Source organism: Thamnophis elegans, chromosome 15, assembly GCF_009769535.1.
Source record: "Thamnophis elegans isolate rThaEle1 chromosome 15, rThaEle1.pri, whole genome shotgun sequence".
NCBI lineage: Eukaryota > Metazoa > Chordata > Lepidosauria > Squamata > Colubridae > Thamnophis > Thamnophis elegans.
In genome coordinates, this window is record NC_045555.1 from 45,806,806 (window position 1) to 45,830,012 (window position 23,207).

At 41.5% G+C, this 23,207-nt stretch overlaps 1 protein-coding gene across 1 annotated transcript in view; it reads right to left on the reverse strand.

Moving 5' to 3' along the window:
- The window catches only part of PLCE1 (phospholipase C epsilon 1), a 122,149-nt gene that overhangs the window by 44,031 nt on the left and 54,911 nt on the right, over positions 1 to 23,207 (reverse strand). Inside the window, exons 6-15 of the mRNA XM_032231696.1 lie at positions 22,355 to 22,569; positions 9,817 to 10,492; positions 8,228 to 8,410; positions 7,220 to 7,337; positions 4,996 to 5,158; positions 3,665 to 3,787; positions 3,440 to 3,576; positions 1,508 to 1,746; positions 619 to 680; positions 371 to 536 (exon numbers count right to left, since the gene is read on the reverse strand). Coding sequence (XP_032087587.1) covers positions 371 to 536; positions 619 to 680; positions 1,508 to 1,746; positions 3,440 to 3,576; positions 3,665 to 3,787; positions 4,996 to 5,158; positions 7,220 to 7,337; positions 8,228 to 8,410; positions 9,817 to 10,492; positions 22,355 to 22,569 — 2,082 coding nt within the window. The remainder of the gene's footprint in view (positions 1 to 370; positions 537 to 618; positions 681 to 1,507; positions 1,747 to 3,439; positions 3,577 to 3,664; positions 3,788 to 4,995; positions 5,159 to 7,219; positions 7,338 to 8,227; positions 8,411 to 9,816; positions 10,493 to 22,354; positions 22,570 to 23,207) is intronic.

A 23,207-nucleotide genomic window follows, 5' to 3' on the forward strand; every position in this document is an offset into this window, starting at 1 on the left:
ACAAACTCGTCATCTTTTTCAGCGCAACTTGCATTATTCTGAATGATGCCTTGACATCTAAATAAAACAACATATTAGCTTAGTCTTTCCTGTGGGAAAGTCTAATTTTAGCAGTTTAGATCAGGCTGGCTAGTGTCTAAAGTCTATGACTCTCAAAATGAAAACTCAGAACAAAGCATAAATATATAAATATAAAAAAAAAAAGCATCTGAGCACAACTGTGCATACAAACCGCTTTCCCACACATCTTATTTTCCTACGTTTTTACAAGCCACGACTAGGAACATGTGAAAGGTCATGCTTCTTTGACTTAATAAACAAATACTTTTTGGAAAAAAATAAAGGAGACAGCAGATTTGACTTAGGATACCTGGCTGTAAAGTTCTACTGAGGATTCTCCTTTAAGCTGATGTCCCGTGAGATATGTATTGTGCGAAGATTCGATGTAATAATACGACAGTGGAAACTGCAAATCTTCTACGTTCTCTTGAGACTCATTATTCATGCAGGCAAAATTATCTTTATCCATCAGAAACCTAAGATATAGATTTTTTTAAAATTTAGAGCAGTCGCATAAAGCATCTGGACTGTATATATGGAATATCCAAAGATAATTACCGCGTGAATCCTTCAAACGACATTAGCCCCTGCTGACACATACTGATGCTTGGTTCAAACTTCTATAATGGTAGAACGAGAAACAGTGAAAATTAACAGATGTGACAATCATCTATTTTGATTCAGTTTTTACATGTAAATAAAGGCAATAAATACACAATTGGCACAGCTAACTCGGTATGATAATGGCAGATTCTGGGTTTTCAAATGAAGCTGTGTATTAACGTGGCATCTAAAAAGGAAAGGCAGTGCTGAACATTAAGATCAAGTGGAAAAACAGAGACTTACACCTATCCTCCGCGAGCTACACTGGCTTCCCATTGGTCTCCGGACACGCTTCAAGGTGCTAGGCGTTACTTTTAAAGCCCTACATGGTTTAGGACCTGGCTACCTGAGAGACCGCCTCCTGCCATTTACCTCCCAAAGACCATTAAGATCACACAGATTGGGCCTCCTCCGGGTACCGTCAACCGGGCAATGCCGGTTGGCGACTACTCGGGGGAGGTCTTTCTCTGTAGCTGCCCCGGCCCTGTGGAATGAGCTACCTGCAGAGATCCGGACCCTTCCCACTCTCTCGGCCTTCCGGAAAGCCATTAAAACCTGGCTGTTCCAGCAGGCCTGGGGCTGTTGACCCCAAAATACGGTCCAGCCCCTTTCAGAATGGAGTGCATGATGTGTTGTATTTTATATCTATCTTTCTTCCTTCTATCTTACTTTTTCTTTTTTGATTATTTTTGTATTGTAAGCCGCCCGGAGTCCTACGGGATTGGGCGGCATATAAATGTTATTAAACTTATAAACTTATTACGGAGGGCTTAAAAAGCAATGTGAAAATATGAAGAGAAAATTAACTAAATATATGCACTTTAAAAAGTCTGCATTACCTTACCTGAATAACACTGAGGATTTCGTCATACGTATAGTGCTCTCCTTGACAATTGACTAAGAAATCATTCAGCTGCTGTATTCCCACTCCAAATATTCCCAAAGATGTGCTTTCCACTCCGGTTCCATTAGTAACAATGCTTGCAGCAGCAATAGCAGCTGATATTTGTCTCTGGTTATCTGATAATTGCTGCCTATTTTTAATGAACAAGCCCAAATCTGATATGTTCCTCGTTAATAAATCTGAAAGATTAAAAACACAATCAGAATATACATAGAATAGTTAAGTCCCCCCGCCCCCAAGTCTTTACAAAGTCAAAAATATTTGGAGAATAGTTTGCTGAATCTTGATTGGAAGAAAATCACTCAATCCATGATTTACATGATTTGGAAATATACTAGTAATATTGAAATGTTATAGTGTGATTTACCACTCAATGCATTGCACTACACCATGGGAAAAAAAATATGATGGGAGGAGCCACGTCGCAACGATACATTGTGTGGATTCGGCTGTCCGAATCCATCGATGACACTTTTGCCCCTGGACGGTCCGGCAGGACCTAAACCGTCCCGAAGAGACGGTGATTGGGAAGACAAGACCTTGCTGCTCGTAGGGATATCGCAAAGTCCCTGATCAACCCAAGGGGAGAGCTTCCAACCGGTGGCAAACAGCCAGCCCCCCCATAGTTGGAGACCGCTCCACGGAAGAGAGAATGAAACGAAAGTGTTTCTTCTGGTGAGGTTTTTCTTTTCTTTTCGAAGATTGCCCTAAGGAACTCTTTTCTTAAGCTTAATTAGTCCATTAAGCAAGAACAAAGCGGCGTACTTAATCCCCACTGGACTGCCTTAGAAAGTTTTTCGCTCTTGTTTGTAATCTTTTGTTGTTTGAGTGATCGTAACGCTCCTGTTTTTTCCGCCTGAGGTGAAGGAATCTCTTTTTTCCTAAGCATACAAAATTCTTATTACAGACAACCCTCGTTGAATGACCCTCGTTCAGCAACTGTTCAAAATTACAATGGCACTGAGCAAGGGGGGGATTTATGATGAGTCCTCACAACTGCAGCCACAGCAATGTTCCCATGGTCCTGATCGTAATCTAGGCATCTGGCAACCATTCACAATTATGATGTTGCAACATCCTGCGGTCACATGATTGTCATTTGCAACCTTCACTGCCAGCTTTGACAAGCAAAGTCAATTGGAAAGCCAGCGGGAGATCGTAAGTCATTCCAGTAAATTACTCTTGCTCCTGTCAATTTCTCTCTTGAGGAACTCCCAACCAGCAGAGGACACATTTACACACAGCTTGCCTTCTGTACTCCTTGCCGTGTAAAGAAAGGCTTCTCATGGCTAGGACTTCCAGCTTCCTGTCAGTTTCCCCAGTGTTTGTTGGAAGCTTTAACCAGGAAGTTTCCAATGCTGGGCAGGTACGGCCCTCACTTAACGATCCACAATCCTTGCTTAATGATGACAATAAGGTTGTCGGTTTTATCACTGCTAAGTGATGTGGTCACATGACATTGCACATTACAACCACATCATTAAACCAGGCCCATCTGCTTTGGAATTACAACTCTGTCGTAGGCAACGCAGCAGGGGTGGGTTTCTCGCCCTGTTCCAACCGGTTCGGTTGGAACCGGGCCGGCGGCGTCCTCGTGCACGCGCACGCATGCGTACTAGCGTCTGTGTGATGCTCCAGCTGCTCCTGGAGGATCGCGCAGGCGCTGTATGCGTCCTGCGCATGCGTGGAAGCGCAGAACTCGTCAAAACCGGGTAAGGAGCGCGGGCGGGCGGGTGGGCCCTTCACCGTTCCCGGAAGTTACTTACTTCCGGGTTCGCCGACCACCTGGTTCGCAGGGACCGCCGTGAACCAGTTGAAACCCACCCCTGCAACGCAGATATAAAGCCAATCTGCCATCACATTTAATTTTACCTAAATCAGGCTGGAAGCCATTCGTGTTCTCATCAATCTTCAGGGAGGTATACAGTGGAGCTGAATCGGGACTCAGACGATTGCACGGGATGGCATAGGTATCAAAAAGATCCTTGAGATCTTTGCGGCTTCGTACGCTGCAATACATGGAATATTTTTATTATGTTTTTTTTTTCAGTTATGTAAACTGAATCGGCCTGTGTAGAATAAACCAGGAGTTGTTACCTGAAGGACTTGAAGAGGTCTACAAATTCAACAAAACTCATATTGCTATCAGAAGCCATACAGGTCTGGAAGCCTTTCAATCCTCCCTTCCCTCTTCCATGCCAGCTACTACTGCTCCAGGTGCTAAAAGAAAATTAAATTGGGTATATTTGATTATACGTTTATGTAGCAATAGCAATAGCAGTTAGACTTATATACCGCTTCATAGGGCTTTCAGCCCTCTCTAAGCGGTTTACAGAGTCAGCATATCGCCCCAACAACAATCCGGGTCCTCATTTTACCCACCTCGGAAAGATGGAAGGCTGAGTCAACCTTGAGCCGGTGAGATTTGAACAGCCAAACTGCAGATAGCAGTCAGCTGAAGTGGCCTGCAGTATTGCACCCTAACCACTGCGCCACCTCAGCTCTTAAAAGCTCTGTAAAAGCAGCTGTATAATTATTATAATATTGTAAAATGCAATAATATTGTACTCTAGACATATTGTCTTTACAAGGCCAATTTTAATCACTTGATTAAAGAAGGAAACCATATTGATTTATTTAATCTTTAATACAGTGATATAATATAAAAAGTGATAATAAAGGTTATCGTATATCATCTCACCTCACTTCATCTTATCCCCTCCCTTTATTTTAGAAGACTCGGCTCGGTGGATATAGACTACCCAATTTTTATTTTTTACTATATCTTATGTGATAAGGTAGGCAATGATTTGTTCCAAGAGGAGTAAGTGATATGGATGAATAGACAATTCAATCTAACAACTAAACATGAAATGTTATAAAAATGCCATCCTATTCTTAGAATGGAACCAGGCACTTAGTTCCGTTACCGTAGAACAGATTACATTTTTTAACAGAAATCAATTCTAACAGCAATAGCAGTTAGACTTATATACCGCTTCATAGGGCTTTCAGCCCTCTCTAAGCGGTTTACAGAGTCAGCATATCGCGCGCCCCCCAGTCTGGGTCCTCATTTCACCCACCTCGGAAGGATGGAAGGCTGAGTCAACCTTGAGCCGGTGAGATTTGAACCGCCGAACTGCAGATAGCAGTCAGCTGAAGTGGCCTGCAGTACTGCACTCTAACCACTGCGCCACCCCGGCTCTACTGTTAATGTCATATAAAAGATATTTGTATGGTGAATTCCCATGATCCCCCAAATCTAAGTTTCAATACACACACAAATACAAGTGATAATTAAAGAAAGCTGCCAACAATCACTTTCTCAGATAATAAAAGCAAGCCTTTTAAAAAGCATGGATGATACACTCATCCAAAATCATACTCAACACTCATAAACAGGCTTAAAAAAACTGCGTTCTTCTTACCTAGGTTGGCTTTTTATTGATAGTGACATCACAGGAGAAGACTGTGGTCTTACCGGTGAAGAGACACCAGGCGTTAAACTAGGTGGCTCTGAATTAGTCAGTGACTGTGTTCTTCTTGAAGGCAGAGTATTTGCACCAGGAAAAGTAACCAGAAGAGTTGGATCTAACAATAAAAGTAATTTTATGTCAGGTGCCGCTTCATTTAATAATCAGGAAAGAAACCACTCAACTCCATTTGTTTGAAATTAAGTGCACTTTTACTAATTACAAATGAAGAGCAGCAAAGCAAAGCTGAATCTGGTTAATTAGGCGCGAAAGCAAAGAATATCATGTATAGTTCAATCCCCTCCCCTTGGCACCTCAGTCCATAGTCCAATAATAATTCACCCAACTGTCAGGTGGGTGTTCAAAAAACATCATCAGGGTGGAATGCTGGACAGTTAACCTTGGCGGGAAACTCCCTTCCTCCACATGCGCAATGAGATGGTCAGGACAGCTTCTAGAAAGCCCTCCAGCACATAATGATTCCCCTCCCAAATACCATGCCCCCTTCCCCGTTTCAATGGCAGCCGAAGCAGCAGCAAGGCAGAGGCTGACATCTTATCTATGACTTTTATTTATCTACGAGTCCTACCTGACACATGTCTATTGCTCAATCAAATAAATTATAACTGCCCAGTTTCTGAAACATTGTACAAAATTGCATGTTATATGCATTTGTCAGGAAAAAAAATGCTGAAAACAAAATGCTTCGCTTCTATTTAAAGAAAAAGAGAAACATTCGTCTTTCTAATATTCATTAGTGGAAATAATTTTATTCAGGCAAAGCAAAATAAAACTACCCTGGTAGTAACTACTAAGCATAGAATTAAAACACTGGCAACAATATTTTTTTGAATGTTTCGCTTGCCGGAAAAAAAAATTTGGTCATCATGATAGGCCTCTTCAAATTGAACACAAATGGAATTTTGCCCCCAAAGTGGTTTTTCAAAATACAAATTTTATTAAATTGGAAATTGGAAAATTTTCGAGAGGTAAGTTTCTGGTTTTTCTTTGAAGGTGTTTCGTTTTTCATCCAAGAAGCTTCTTCAGCTCTGACCGGATGGTGGGGAATGGAAGGATTTATATTCCTTGCAGACAGCTGGTCATTTGCATCCTTTTAGAGGGTCATTGAGGCCACTTGGAGCTTTATCTGTGTCCTCAGGGTCACCTGAGTGGTGCTCCTGGTTCCCGTAGTCTGCAATTTTTCTGGAAATCCATTCATACTCCTACACGAACGAACTCCCCGCGGAGATTCGGACCCTCACCTCTCTCCCGGCCTTCCGAAAAGCCGTTAAAACCTGGCTGTGTCGGCAGGCCTGGGGTTGATGAGCTCCCTTCCCCTCTCGACAGGTGTGGTTGTTGGTTTTTTTGTACTTGTATGTTGTTGGTTATTTTAAATGCCTGTCTTGTATTTGTATGTTCCCTTTCCCGTTTGAGTTGTTCGCCGCCCTGAGTCCCTATAGGGAATAGGGCGGCATATAAATAAAATAAAACTTCAAACTTCAAACTACACCATTCAAAGGGTGTTTATCCCAAAGATTCTAAATCATCCAGGTCAAGGTTGTCCCAAAGGTGCTTTTTCAGGAGGCAATTAGACTTTCTTGTTTTTTTTCTTTGAAGATGTTTTGTGTCTCTTCCAATAGCAATAGCAGTTAGACTTATATACCGCTTCATAGGGCTTTCAGCCTTCTCTAAGCGGTTTACAGAGTCAGCATATATCGCCCCCAACAACAATCCGGGTCCTCATTTTACCCACCTCGGAAGGATGGAAGGCTGAGTCAACCTTGAGCCGGTGAGATTAGAACCACTGAACTGCAGATATCAGTCAGCTGAAGTGGCCTGCAGTACTGCACCCTAACCATTGCGCCCACCTCAGCTCTTCTAATTCTATATTATATCCCACTTTTAGTGATCAGTTCACTGATTTTCCAAATCTGCAGCCATGGCTAACTATAATTGTGATTTGTTTTACTTAACCAGTTTTAGAATCCTGCGCTGAAGTTAACTAATCAAAGTTAGATATTCAACACAATTTTTCACTGTCAATCTTGAAGGCTGCACATGTGTGTCAAATACAGCTGTTGGGGATGTACTAGTCACCATCTTTTATCTTTATATTGATGTTTTTATAATTTCTTTGACATTGAGAGTTGAGTGGCAATAATTAACCAATTATTTTTACCTGGTTCTTCTTGCTCATCAATATCTTGAGGGTCTGAACCGCTTCGATTCCGATTTTCCTTAAGAGGTCTTGCTTTTCGACTTGCCATCTCATCATCAGTCCCATCTCCACTTTCACCCTTGAAACAGTTAATTTTCTCAATGAACGTCTTAGAAAACAGTACATATTTCAACCACTTTCTATTCTGTACGTCACACAGCTCTATGAACAGCTAATCAAACCAGTTGTTGAACCGAAAGGCTATGAAAGTTGCATATGGAACAGAATGAATAACAATATACATTGGCGGGTTAAGCTAGGCATTATTAAAAAGAAAATAACTTTGGAAAAGCAAACAATGATTTTAACTGGGCTGCATGACTGAAGGAAGAATGATAATAATAACCTGATATAACTGGATTCTGCTTCCAAGTTAGTATATTCTGAGCAGCATTAAAAAATGGTAATCAAAAATACTTTTTGAAATATATGTTATTTCATTCTCCTTAGGTTTGAAAATATGGCCAATCTCAGACGTCAAAATCCCACTGAGAACATTCTCTTTCTAGTTTCATTTAGTACAGGCAAAGTAGCAATAGCAATAGCAGTTAGACTTATATACCGCTTCGTAGGGCTTTCAGCCCTCTCTAAGCGGTTTACAGAGTCAGCATATCTCCCCCAACAACAATCCGGGTCCTCATTTCACCCACCTCGGAAGGATGGAAGGCTGAGTCAACCTTGAGCCGGTGAGATTTGAACCGCCGAACTGCAGAACTGCAGTCAGCTGAAGTAGCCTGCAGTGCTGCACTCTAACCACTGCGCCACCTCGTCTCTTTAAAAGTGTGTGTGTGCGTGTGTGTATCTCTGTGTGTGTGAGGGTGTGTGTAAAAAGAAAAATTGCATTGCTTCAAAATAAATTAAATGTAAAGAACTAAGGTTTATTTATCTAAAAATTCACTCGGACGGGTGAAAAACACAATACGTCTCAAATAATTTGTGTAATAATATTAGCTAACAAAAGAATCCTACCCTCATAAGCACTTTCTTCTTCTTCTTTGTTGCACTGATTGCTAATGTGTTGTTTCTTTGCACACATGGCTTCTCTATGCTTTTTACCAAATTTCCCGAGCTAGCATTTCTTGTACTCCAGCGTCTCCCTCCAAATAACTCAACCGCTTGAGCCAAGGTTGGGCCCTCGTATCGGCCATCCTCCTAATAAATATATTTAGCTTTATTAAAATATACAATCTACACAATTAAAGAGAAACAGAGCATATTATTTTAATTAGCAGTTCTACTTAGCAATAGCAGTTAGACTTCTATACCGCTTCATAGGGCTTTCAGCCCTCTCTAAGCGGTTTACAGAGTCGGCATATTGCCCCCCAACAACAATCCGGGTCCTCATTTTACCCACCTCGGAAGGATGGAAGGCTGAGTCAACCCTGAGCCGGTGAGATTTGAACAGCCGAACTGCAGAACTGCAGTCAGCTGAAGTAGCCTGCAGTGCTGCATTTAACCACTGCGCCACCTCGGCTCTAATTGGGTGGAGACATATTAGATAAGAACACAGTGTAGGAATGGAAAACAGATGATTACAAAATTCAACAATGCAATAACAGGAGATATAGATACACACACACAAACACAAACACACACACACACAGTGTTTCCCCGAAAATATGACCTACTCCAAAAGTAAGCCCTAGCTTGATTTTTACATGAGCGCCCAATAAAAGCCCTACACACAAAATAAGCCCTAAATAAACCCCGCCCACTCCAGGGTGCACAGGAGAAAATTAAGCTAGGGTGGAGATGGGGATGTGGGGAGCTGACCTACTGTTTAGCTTCGGACAATTGAAGCAAAGTCTCGCACACCTTGGCCCATTTATTCTGCCAGTAAGGCTTTCCCGAAGACCTCTGTAGCCAGTAACAGAACTTCAGATCGATCCAGAGCTGTTATCGGCTACAGAGTCTTTTCCTAAAGACCTTTCCCGAAGGCCCCGCTAGCCGATAACAGAGCTTCAGATCAAACCGGAGCTCTTTTATCGGCTGCAGAGGCCTTCAGGAAAGCCTTGCTGATCTTGCTGGATGAAGAACTTCCCGAAGGCCTCTGATACCAAAAACGAGTCCGGGTGGTGGGGGCGACATGCGCAAGTGAGTTGAGTCAATGGGTTCACCGACAAATGTGCGATAGACATATGCGCGCTGTCAAAACCACGACGGACAAATGAGCGCCGTCAAAATCGCTAATTGATTTTCGACAATAGCGCGCCGACAAATGCGCGCCGACAAAATCGCGTCATCAACAAACTATAGACAAACTATAACCCTAACCCTAACAGTAATTGTTTCGATTTTATTGTGCTCGTCATCACGCTTTTGTCGTCGCGAATTTGTCGTCGCGATTTTGACGTCGCATTTTAAGCGGCGCTTATTTTGTCGGCGTGCATATCTCTATCGTGCAATTGTCGGGTCACGGAGTCAATGGACACACACACACCCTTGAAAATAAGACCTGCTGCCTTTTTTGATGGCAAAAATATAAATATAAGACAAGCTCTTATTTTGGGGAAAGACGGTATTTGATAGGAAAAGGGGACAATTATAGTTCACTTTACCTGATAGAGGCTGACATACTGTTTCCGCAGCCACTGTAATCTTTGATCAGGAAATCTCTTCATCTTCCTTATAGCATTAATTAATTCCAGCAACCCATGAAACAACATTTTAGCGGTGTACTTTGGAGCCACAAAGTGCAGCAATTTGTTCTCAGTAGTTTGAAGTCCACATAATAACGTTACACCGTTCTCTTCAAGGGTCATGTTTAAAAGGTTGTTCTGGATGCACACCGCGTGCATATCAACGCCAGAGTGTCCCATATACACAGCTTTCGCTGACAGCAGATCTAAGCAACCCTCGACCAGTCCGTTTACTCCAGGACTGCCAAGAAACTGAAATTTTCCCAGTTCAGTGCCGCTACCTAATGTGCTAAGTTTAATTTTGGAATTCGCGCAGCAAGCAATGGTTGGCTTGGTCCATATCAGTGTGCTATGATCAGGTTGAAGCTGAAGGAAACAGCGAGCCGAGAGGTGAGTTTCTTGATCGTAATGTATAACCGTGGCACCTTGCAAGATGAACTGATGGACGTCAGCTCTGATTGACAAGACATACCACGGAATTATCTCGATTCCGTGGCCGAAAGCTTCTTGTTGTTCTTCAGCAGGCTGCGTCGCCCATTCTTTGGAGTGCTCGAATATGTCGTTTTCAGAATCTGACAGCTCTCCAATGGTTAAGCTGAGTGGAAACCAAGGTTACAGTAAGCCTTCTTTTTGCAAAGATCAGCACGTGACTAGTTATTTCGTCATGCAATTCTGTGAAGTCATATACAGTTTTGCACGATGTCCTTGCAATGTGTTACAAGTAAATGTTTTAACGTTAATTAATATTAAAGCCGTACTTTCTCAATGAGCTTCATTTGTAACGAAAGGGTTATTTTATATATAATATAATACAATACAATACAATACAATAATAATATAATATAATATAATATAATATAATATAATATAATATAATATAATTAATATAATATAATATAATATAATATAATATAATATAATATAATATAATATAATATAATATAATATAATATAATATAATATTATATTATATTATATTATATATATATATATATATATATATATATATATATATATATATATATATATATATATATATATATATATATATATATATGTAAAACTATTGCATTTATTTAAACATTTATGTTCTGCTTATTTTCCAAAGAGTTCTTATGAATAAATCCTCATGTTCCCAATGTTGGTTTTGCCTTTTATAAAAAATAAAAATATAGTAGAGTTAATAAATGTTTTATTATTTCAGGCAAATTAAAAGTATATTAAAAAATAAGATCTGATAAGGCATAAATTACAGGTAGACCTCAACTTACAACAGTTTAGTGACCAAAGTTACAATGGTCCTGAAAAATATGTTTTTCATAGTTACAACCTTTGCAGTATCCCCATGATCATGATTATGCAATCAAAATCCAGATGTTTGGCAACTGGTTCATATTTATGACCATTGCTGTGTTTCACCCTTTTGTGACCTTCTGACAAATAGAGTCAATGGGGAAGCCAGATTCATTTAACAACCAGGTTACTAACTTACGACCTGCAGTGATCCACTTAACATCTGTGGCAAGAATGGGGTAAAACTCACTTAACAAATGTCTCACTTAACAACAGAAATGTTGGGCTCAATTGTGGTTGTAAGCTGAGGACTACCTGTATTCAAAACGTACGCATAAGATTTTCCTTTCCTCGCGCAACTCTTGATCATTTTAAAAGAGTGGAAAATTCGCACACGCAGCATCAAGGAAATTCTTCCCTGCTGTGGCTTAAGGAATGTAAACATGGAAAATACCTAACAGCATTACTTAAAACAGTTCATCATCACAAATTATTCAATGCATGCCAAAGCCACAATGTCCAGCCTATATCACGTAAGTGATAGACAAGCCTGTAATATGATTACGTGCTTCATACATTTATAAGCCTGAAGCGTGATTCTGGAAAATAGATTTCAAAAAGCACTATTTCATTATGAATTGGAAGCAAAGAAAGATTGCAAGTTTTTTTTTTTCAAAGACTAAACATTCGTAACGGTTTGGAGAAATTATTCCAAGTATATTGCTGTAAAAATGTACTACTATAGAAATCAACACGATTCATCAAAAGCATGTGTTAAAACTGAAATGAACAGTTATAATAGCGAATGACATGGGTTTTTTTTTTTTTAAATTATTCCACCGGAACACATAACTGCTTCAATTTCCAACAAATCTCATATTTTGGGAATTGTTAAAAAGACTTTAGTTTGCCATAAAAGAATGTTGAGGAATGAAATTCTAGGCAAACAATATTTTCAATACGATCAAAATGAATATATATATATATATATATATATATATATATATATATATATATATATATATATATATATATATATATATATATGATTTTTTAGATTTTTTACAACCCCTGGTAAGCCCCAATTATGGGAGGAAGCTAACTGCTTCCATCATCTGTCCTTCGGCTCGTCACAAGAGACCATCACGACAGAAACCCAATATTTTTACTGTTGCCTTTGTTATATTTGTGTTTTTTTATTTGTGCTGATAAATAAATAAAGGGAGACTAGTATAGATCTATTTCAAGCTATTTAGCTCTCATCAGCTAGCCATACCCTTACTGGGATTTGAACCTGGGCTATATTGCACACTAGGCATACTAGGCAGAGATCTTAGCCATTAGGCCACAGGCTCTTATCCGTTTATCAGTGAAGCCAGGGTGAAAGGTATCTATTAGATCAGGCTAGCTGATGAGAGCTAAATAGCTTGAAATAGATCTATACTAGTCTCCCTTTATTTATTTATCAGCACAAATAAAAACACACACACACAAATATATATATATATACCAGCCAACAGGAATGTTATTAGCAAAATCTAGCTTCTAATGAGATAGAGCCGTGATGGAGAACCTATAGTATGCCTACCTCTTCATGCCACCTGTGGCATGCCTACCACAGGTGGCATGAAGAACCATCATTGAGGAGACGTGAGCCGTTGCTCTAAATCAGCTGCAGTGGCCAGCTGATTTTCAGCCTTTGAAGGGTCTCCGGAGGGCCGGGGGGGGCTGTTTTCACCCTCCCGGCTTTCAAGAAACCTCCGAAGCCTGGGGAGGGCAAAAAAATGGGCCTACTGGGCCAATTGGAATTTCGGAAACGGGCCATTTCCGGCTTCTGGAGAGCCGGAGGGAGGCTGTTTTTGCCCTCCCCAGGCTTCAGAAAAGACTCCAAAGCCTGGGGAGGGTGAAAAACCGACCTATCGGAAGTTCGGAAACTAGCTGTTTCTGCCTTCTGGATGGCCTCCGGGGGCCCAGAGGGGTCTGTTTTCGCCCTCGCCAGGCTTTGGAGGCTTTCCTGAAGCTTGGGGAGGGCGAAAATAGCCTCCGCCGGCCAGGGGTGGGTTTCTCGCCCCGTTCCAACCGGTTCGGTTGGAACGGGGGTGGCAGCGTCCTCGTGCACGCGAGCGGTGCACGCATGCGTACTAGCGTCTGCACGATGCTCCAGCTGCTCCTGGACGATCGTGCAGGCGCTGTATGCGTCCTGCGCATGCGTGGAAGCGCAGAACTTGTCAAAACCGGGTAAGGACCGCGGGCGGGCGCGCCCTTCGCCATTCCCAGAAGTTACTTACTTCCGGGTTCGGCGACCAACCGGTTCGCAGGGACCGCCGCGAACTAGTTGAAACCCACCCCTGCCCCGGCCCTCCAGAAGGCTTCAGGAGGATGGGGGGCGTTTGTGCGCACATGCGCAAAGGGATGAGGCAGCAGGGGGGCATGTGGTTAGCCATCACTGAGAGCTGGCTATTGTTCTGCATTCCAATGCATGAAAACTTCTATTTATTTTTAGGAAAACCTTTCAAGTTTAATATCCAACAAATATAATGTTTTTTTTTTAAAAACTCCATAAGCTTCAATTAATAACGCTGATTTCTCCCCCCCCCCCCGCAAAGAAAGCTGGAAATTGTTAAACAACAAATCCAAGGACTTTTTAGATGTCAAGAGGTGAGATGAAAGGGCAAGAAGATTTGCAAAACAAACATCAGATATTGTTCATATGCCCAGAAAGAACGGATGCCAGATGATAATTACATTAGAAGCTCTTTTGTCAGGAAGCAAAAGATGACCTCACATGCATATTAAGGAAATGAGCACATTTAGAAAAGGGCATTTGTGTTTTCTGCACAAATGTAGATTAACTGAATATTAATATAATCTACATTGTTTAGAATTATATGAGGTCAGGTTGTTCATGATGTTCCTTTTCACAGCTGGGCTGCTGTGTAAATATAGACAAAGATGAACCTTCACTATACTTCACTATCATTTCCTCTTCCTCCTTTTATTGTCTCTAGTAATCAAGAAACACAGGATGATTACTTGCCATTAGTGTTCTTCAAGTGTTCTTTATGCATTTATATCCATGGCTTTGCAAGTCTACAAATTTTTGTTCAAAACAATTCCAAACTGTGCTTTTAGTGCAACACACTAAATTATGTTCAAAATCGTTTGTCCTCCAATTCCTAGAACTGTTCCACAGCGACTTCAAGCAAAGGGAAAGCTACCACGTTACTAAAGAGAAGGTGGATGAAGTATGTGAAGAACCAGATGGCCATTCAAAACAATCCACAACTTTTTTGTGGTAAGTAATTGCTGTTAGTCTTCATAAACTCTTTGCATCAACCCCAGAGATCCAGACCCTACCCACCCTCATGGCCTTCCGGAAAGCTATTAAGACCTGGCTATTCCGGCAGGCCCCGGGCTGTTGACCTCTGGATTGAGGTCCAGCTCCGCTTAGATTGGGTGCATGTTGTGTCTTTTTAAATTTGTCGTGTTTTATCTGTTTTTAATTTCTCTTAATCTCTGTTTCTGTAAACTGCCCGGAGTCCTCCGGGATTGGGTGGCCTATAAATTTGGTTCCACCACAAAACCGCGTTCGACTAAAGGGTGCTCGACGAAACCGCGTAGCTTATGTCATCACAGCGCGACAACAGCGCGGAGAAAAAAGCACGCTGTAAACGCTAAACCTAAAATTAACCCCTAAACCTAAACCTAACCCCCCTAAACTTAACCCTAACCCTAACGCTAAACCTAACCCTTAACCTAACCCTAAACCTAACCCTAAACCTAACCCTTAACCTAACGCTAAACCTAATCCTAACCCTTAACCTAACCCTAAACCTAACCCTAACCCTTAACCTAACCCTAACCCTAACTCTAACCCTTAACCTAACCCTAAACCTAACCCTAAACCTAACCCTTACCTTAACTTGAATCGGCTTGCTTTCAAAGCGCTATTTAAAGCGCCCTTCTTTCTCCGCGCTCGCTGTTGTCGCCCTGTTGATGACGTCAGCGACGCGGTTTAATCGGGCGCGCTTTAGTCGAGCGCGGTTTTGTCGTGCCACGATAAATTTAATAAACAGTTAAACAGTTAAACCTACGAGGGAATAATTGTTTACCTTGAGTTATTTATTTATTCAAATTCATTATAGCTGCCCAACTCCAATGGACTTATTAGTCTGTTCATTGAGGTTGTGAAATACAACACAATAGAAGAATGGAAGACAGCAATGCAAAGAATGCATCCAGATAGCAATTTCAATAAGAGTATTTCAAGCAGAAAATAGAACTTATACCACCAAATAACAAACAAAACCTTTTTTTTAAAAAAAAGTGATAAAACTCTGGGCTTGAAATCTCAAAAAAAAAAAAAAAAACCACAAACCACCCTTTATATGTTTTTAGTAGCTTTAAAAGGGCTCGGCTTTAAAGCCACTTCTAATGATTAATTTGTTACTGCTTGCTTATAAGGCTTCTATTCAATGTTGATGTTACCGAGATTTTACTCTCATTTTGGCCATGTCCAGATGTAAACATACTTTCTTTCCTGCAGTTCTTATGCTTTTATTATGAAGATCAGAGGTAGGTTGCTCCCAGTTCAGCCCGGATCGGAGCGTTGCATAAGCACACGAGTGCGCCCGAAACGGTAGTACTACTGTACCGCGCTACTACTGACTACTGTAATGCGCTCTACATGGGGCTGCCCCTGAAAAGTGTTCGGAGACTACAATTGGTCCAGAATGCAGCCGCGTGAGCGATATTGGGTGTACCTAGATACACCCATGTTACACCTATCCTCCGTGAGCTGCACTGGCTCCCTATTGGTCTCCGAACACGCTTCAAGGTGCTGGTTATCACCTTTAAAGCCCTACATGGCCTAGGACCTGGATATCTCCAGACCTTCCAGACCTTCCGCACAGCCCTCAGAATCTGGCTATCCCGTCAGGCCTGGGGCTAAGACTGTAACCCGCCCGAATGGTATGAATGTTGTGTTTTTTTTAATTATGTATTGTCTTATATGTTAAAAGTTTGTCTCCCCCTCCCCCTTGGGTTGTGAGCTGCCCTGAGTCTCCCCAGGGAAAAGGGCGGCATATAAATAAACTTCTACAATCTACAATCTACAATCTCCGTGACCGTCTCCTGCCACATACCTCCCAGCGCCCAATAAGATCTCACAGGGTGGGCTTTCTCCGGGTGCCGTCGACTACACAATGTCGTCTGGCGGCTCCTCGGGGGAGAGCCTTCTCTGTAGCTGCCCCGGCCCTATGGAACGATCTATCCCCTGAGATCCGGACCCTCCCAACTCTCTCGGCCTTCCGAAAGTCTGTTAAGACCTGGCTGTTCCGGCAGGCCTGGGGCTGTTGATCTTTGACTGAGCTTCAGCCCCACTAAGATTGAGTGCATGTTGTGAGAGAAGGAAGGGAGGGAGAAAAGAAAAGAAAGAGAAGGAGAGGAGGGAGGAAGAGAAAGAAAGAGAAGGAGAGAGGGTAGGAAGGAGAAGAAAGAGGGTAGGAGTAGGGAAGAGGTAAGGGAAGGAAGAAGGGGACGGAGACGAGGAAGTAAGTAGAGAAGGAAGGGAGGGTGAAAAGAAAAGAAAGAGAAAACAAGGTGGTGTCATAGCAGGTGCGAAGGATGGTAAACAAAGTACTCCAAACTATACCTTATAACCTTTTAAATGGAATAATAATAATATAAGAATGGCAAAGAAAAAGAATAACCATATTGGAATAACAACCAATAACCAATGTATACCTATAACTGTATGTAAGAGAATAAATGACAGTAAAAATATAAAGCACAATATAGGTAAATAATACTTGATCATAAGTATCTAAGTATAAATAAATATAAAATTGTACATAAAAATGGATAACGAATAAGGAGACCATGAATGCAAGATAGAAATGTATAGAAGGGAAAACACTAACTGCAAAGAAACCGATTCGGAACTGCGGTATGATATACGACGGAACTTCTTGTTCCTATGTTGTTTTTAAGTCATGTCTTTGTTTCTGTTGATGTGCTCATGTGTTTAAAATAAAAATTTATTAAAAATGGGGAAAAAAATAAAAATAAAATTGCCATGCCTGCCTGCTCACAAATCACATTTTCCGGGCAATGGCAGGGAGGAAGAAAGACAGTGATTGCCTCCGCTGGCTTCAGAGCCACTACCAAAACCCTGACAAAATTACCGCTGTGAGTATTTCTGTCTAAATAGATTATCCCCGTTAACAGGAACAGCAACAACAACAAAACAAAGGATGAAACATGGACTGATGATTAAGACATGGTGACATCTGGCTGCTCTGTGAACTAGGATGAATAAGCATACTGCACATAGAAAGTTCTCCTGGAAGCAATGTTTTCTGTTTTGTAATGTCATTATTTTATAACTTTATTATAATTATACGGCAGAATTGCTTTGCAAGAACACCAAAAGGTTTGTTTTAGTTGTTCACTAGGAGATGGGCAGCAAATAAATTCAATATATGAATGAATGCATTTCATGAAATAATTTGATAGCTGGGTGCAATGAGGTCAACAGCCCCAGGCCTGCCGGAACAACCAGGTTTTTACAGCTTTCCTGAAGGCCATGAGAGTGGGTAAGGTCCGGATCTCTGGGGGTAGCTGATTCCAAAGAGTCGGAGCAGCCACAGAGAAGGCTCTCCTCCGGGGGCCCGCTAGCCGACACTGTCTGGCTGACGGCATCTGAAGGAGGCCCAATCTGTGGGATCTTACTGGCCGCTGGGAGGTATGTGGCAGTAGGCGGTCTCGAAGGTACGCTGGCCCTAAGCCATGTAGGGCTTTAAAGGTAATAACCAACACCTTGAATTGCGTCCGGAAACCAATAGGTAGCCAGTGCAGCTCGCGGAGGACAGGTGTAACGTGGGTGTACCTCGGTGCACCCAATATCGCTCGCGCGGCCGCATTCTGGGCTAGCTGCAGTCTCCGAACGCTTTTCAAGGGTAGTCCCATGTAGAGCGCATGATGTTACCTAAATGTTTACTATTACCTGGGATAGATTAGATAAATTGATTAGACAGACAGACAGACAGGCAGGCAGGCAGGCAGAGGTAGGTAGGTAGGTAGGTAGGTAGGTAGGTAGGTAGGTAAATAGATAGATAGATAGATAGATAGATAGATAGATAGATAGATAGATAGATAGATAGATAGAGATTCCTGTTCAAAGAAGATCATAGCATCAGCAGCACTTTATAAATTTAGAATAAAGTTCGGCTGGCAGATAGTAACTTGCACAGACCACCCTGTGGATTTCACAGGGGAACAGAATTCTATTCTTGGGTCATAGACCTAGGATAAATGTTATCTCTCTATATGAGAGGTGGCCAAGGTGGCGCAGTGGTTAAAATGCAGCACTGCAGGCTACTGCTAGATCAGCAGGTCAGCGGTTCAAATCTCACCGGCTCAGGGTTGACTCAGCCTTCCATCCTTCCGAGGTGGGTAAAATGAGGACCCAGATTGTTGGGGGCGATATGCCGACTCTGTAAACCGCTTAGAGAGGCCTAAAAGGCCTATGAAGCGGTATATAAGTCTACTGCTATTGCTATATCCCAGCTGTCAACACTTAATTCACCAGGAAAAGAGAAATAATAGCAGTTACTACTTTTCTTGGGGATACAGTTGAAGCCGAGTAGTTTTAAAAAGTTTTCATTGCTCCCTCAGAACGTTCATTTAAGTTCACGATGTTCCGGACTCAGCTGTTTTCTCACCAACACATAGAATTGGGAGATCCGAGAACAGAGAATAACAACCTTCCCGTATGTCATAATTAAAACAACACCTGTGCTCTCGTGTGAATATTCAAAGAGCTTACTAGCTCCGATAAGCTCTTCCTAAAACAATTCGAGAATCTCAGATAGCATGCCCTTAAAAGTAACGGGATTAGGAACAATAATAAATAATCTTTGTTGCGACCGAGTTAGAATGCTATTCCAGCAGGATACAATGTTCTAAGCTAAGATCAACAGAGATGGCATGATGCTATTCCTGGCATCGCTGACTTATGTCCTAGCTGCATCTGTAGGCTGCTTAAAGCTTCATGTACAAGATGAAATAATTTTGCCTGAAAGTAATTACATCATGAGGGAATATAAAACATAAGAGAGAAAGATTCCAAGAATCTTAGAACCACAATTCCACGCATAATTCTTGAGAAAAGGACTGGATCGAGAAGTTCAACTACACCTTTAGTTTAAGTTACGTATTCTCAAATTACAATTAGGAATATACGTTTTAAAATGTATATCTCTCTCTATAAAAATGGCTGTTTGTGTGTGTGTGTGTGTTCATTCGTTCCAGCATAACTCTAGAACGCCTTGAACAATTTCAACCAAACTTGGTACACGGATTATTTACTTTCTGAAAAAAAAAATACTGTGAGGGTAAGGAACCCCTAACACCCCTTGGGGGGTGTTCTGTTAAGATACAGGCTGTTGTGCCTTAAAATGGCTTCTACTGTACGGCACAATGGAGTTGCCATGGTAACGGCTTCACAGAACTCCACAAGAGGGCTCCCTCTGGTAAAGGGGAAAATCCAACATTAGACATTGCGTTTGGTCCGGACATTTCCCTCCTATAAATAAATATGTGGGCAACGCCAGGTTATCAACTAGTAATTATACATACATACACACATACATACACATATACATACGTATATATTGTATGTAATATGTATATTTAAACTCACATTCAGCTCAGATGTATGTAATGTTAAAGATCAAAATATAATTTAGCATTTTTAAAATGCCTTCCCCTTCATACCATCTCTCTTCCTCTTCTGAAGAGCCGAGGTGGCCCAGTGGTTAGAGTGCAGTACTGCAGTCACTTCAGCTGTTAGCTGCAGTTTGGCGGTTCAAATCTCACCGGCTCAAGGTTGACTCAGCCTTCCATCCTTCCGAGGTGAGTGAAATGAGGACCCGGACTGTGGGGGCGATATGCTGACTCTGTAAACGGCTTAGAGAGGGCTGGAAGCCCTATGAAGCGGTATATAAGTCTAACTGCTATTGCTATTCTGAAGCCAAGTTCAGACATTTTTGCTTCCATTTTAAAGTACAGGTAACTGTAATATCCAGGCTTAAATAAAAGCAAATCCCGACATTAATGTTCTTAAGCTCAACTTGTAATTGAAAACTGACATGCAGTTTTCATGGCAACAGTACAAATTTCTTTCTTTCTTTCCTTCCTTCCTTCCTTCCTTCCTTCCTTCCTTCCTTCCTTCCTTCCTTCTTTCTTTCTTTCTTTCTTATTTTTTTGTCAAACTAGATACCATCCATCCTACTATCTAGATGACTTTGGTCTCCCATTGCTTTTTTTACTGTGCTATTTTCTCTGTTTTCTAAATTAACCCACATCCCTGGTAGCTCTCATCTACATTCTAATTATATACTTAATTCAGTGGCTTTATGGCTCTTCTAGAGCTGAGGAAGAAACTGTTTAACTGTTTATTTAATTTATAGGCCGCCCAGAGGTGGGTTCCTACCAGTTCGCACCTATTCGGTAGAACCGGTTCGTCAAATCTACCGAACCGGTTAGAAGAGGTTCCACCAGTGGACCCGGAAAGCAGGCCACACCTACAGAAGAGGTTCCAAACATTTTTTGAAACCCACCACTGGTCCTTGGATATGATTATTCTACACTATCATGCTCCTATTTATAAAACTCAGTGCCTCTGTGAAAGGTAAGGATGACTACTGCGTTTGTGGTGCAATCAGAACATTGCGTGTGTTGAAGTTGTTTTAATGCAAACCAAAGATGCCTTTTAAAAAACAAGTTTACATCCTATCCTTATGCATGCCAGGGCTGTGTGTGAGGTAATTTAAGGTGGTTCTGTCAAGTGTCGTCAGCATCTTCATATCCGGTCACATGGGCGGCAAGCCACTCCCATCCAGTCACATGGGCGGCAAGCCACTCCCACAAAGGAAGCCACGCCCACAGAGTAGGTTCAAACAATTTTTGAAACCCACCACTGAGGCCGCCCAATCCCGGAGGACTCCGGGAGGCTTACAGAAACAGACATTAAGAAAAATTAAAAACAGATAAAAACACGACAAATTGAAAAAGACACAAGGGGCACCCAATCTAAGCGGGGCTGGACCTCAATCCAGAGGTCAACAGCCCCAGGCCTGCCGGAATAGCCAGGTTTTAATAGCTTTTCGGAAGGCCATGAGAGTGGGGTAGGGTCCATACAGGTAGAAACCTATTATTTTCTGAGCCTTGATGGTTCTAAACAAGGAATTAGTTCTATCTTCCCCTTCCAAAGGGTTCTTTCTTAATAACAAAGCAAGATGAAAAAATACGGAGGAGTTTTAGAAAAGGAAAGAATGCCATTAGGATTCCCTGTAAATTTCCCCAAATAACAAGCACTGGAGCCACACAAGGAAAGCTACAACTGGAAGCAGAAAAACACCCATCAAACTCTAAACCAGGGGTACTCAACCTTGTCGTGGTTAAACATCATGATTTGATCAGTACTTTCGAGTACTGGGATACTGTATTCCCGTGTCTAAAAGTAGACAAAAGTAGGAGACAGAAGTGGACATCAGCTTTTAGAGGGATCAATAGCAATAGCAGTTAGACTTATATACCGCTTCATAGGGCTTTCAGCCCTCTCTAAGCGGTTTACAGAGTCAGCATATCGCCCCCACAGTCCGGGTCCTCATTTCACCCACCTCAAAAGGATGGAAGGCTGAGTCAACCTTGAGCCGGTGAGATTAGAACCGCTGAACTGCAGATAACAGTCAGCTGAAGTGGCCTGCAGTACTGCACTCTAACCACTGAGCCACCTCGGCTAAGAATTTTGTCCAGATGCCTTCTCAGGCCTCAAATTCCTCCAGGCTCAGTCATGACTTAGAGATATTTCTGATGAGGGTTACCGATATAACCACATTTAAAAAAATTACTTAATGATGATATTGCTGCAGGAAAAAAGATATGTAAAAATATAAGAAAAGTACGAATGGGAGTTGTAGCAATGTTTCGTGTCTTTGAAATTCATCCTTATTGAGTTGAATTCTGTGGGTATACATTCTTACAAATTTCAAGGGTTCCCCTATGCCTTATATTTAAAACTTACGTACATTATAAATTTTTTAATGCTCCAACTTGAAGATATAAATAAATTTTAAAAAATTGTTTAAAAAAACCTTACGGATAGCGAGTTTTCTCCTTCAAAGAATTTTTTCTGGAATTTCCGTCTTCATATTCAATAAAGTTATCTTCTCCATCTTCGGACTCCAAGCTTCGGTTACAGCTTCGAATTGTTTGAAATATGTAATTAGCCATAGATTCTTTTTCTATATCATGTAGACCATCTTGACCTATCCTTTGCAAATAGTTATCTTGACCACTATATTCTGCAACAAACTAAAAAAAGAAGAGAAAGTACTAAGTATTGACCTTATAACTATTCATAGCTAAAGATTATTATACATACATACATACATACATACATACATACATACATACATACATACATACCAGAGGTGGGTTCCTACCAGTTCACACCTATTCGGTAGAACCGGCTCGTCAAATCTACCGAACCGGTTAGAAGAGGTTCCACCAGTGGACCCGGAAAGCAGGCCACACCTACAGAAGAGGCTCCAACAATTTTTTGAAACCCACCACTGGTCCTTGGATATGATTATTCCACACTATCATGCTCCTATTTATAAAACTCAGTGCCTCTGTGAAAGGTAAGGATGACTACTGCGTTTGTGGTGCAATCAGAACATTGCGTGTGTCGAAGTTGTTGTAACGCAAACCAAAGATGCCTTTTAAAAAACCAGTTTACATCCTATTCTTATGCATGCCAGTGCTGTGTGTGAGATAATTTAAGGGGGTTCTGACAAGTGTCGTCGGCATCTTCATATCCGGTCACATGGGCGGCAAGTCACTCCCATCTGGTCACATGGGCGGCAAGCCACTCCCACAAAGGAGGCCACACCCACAGAGTAGGTTCAAACAATTTTTGAAACCCACCACTGATAGATAGATAGATAGAT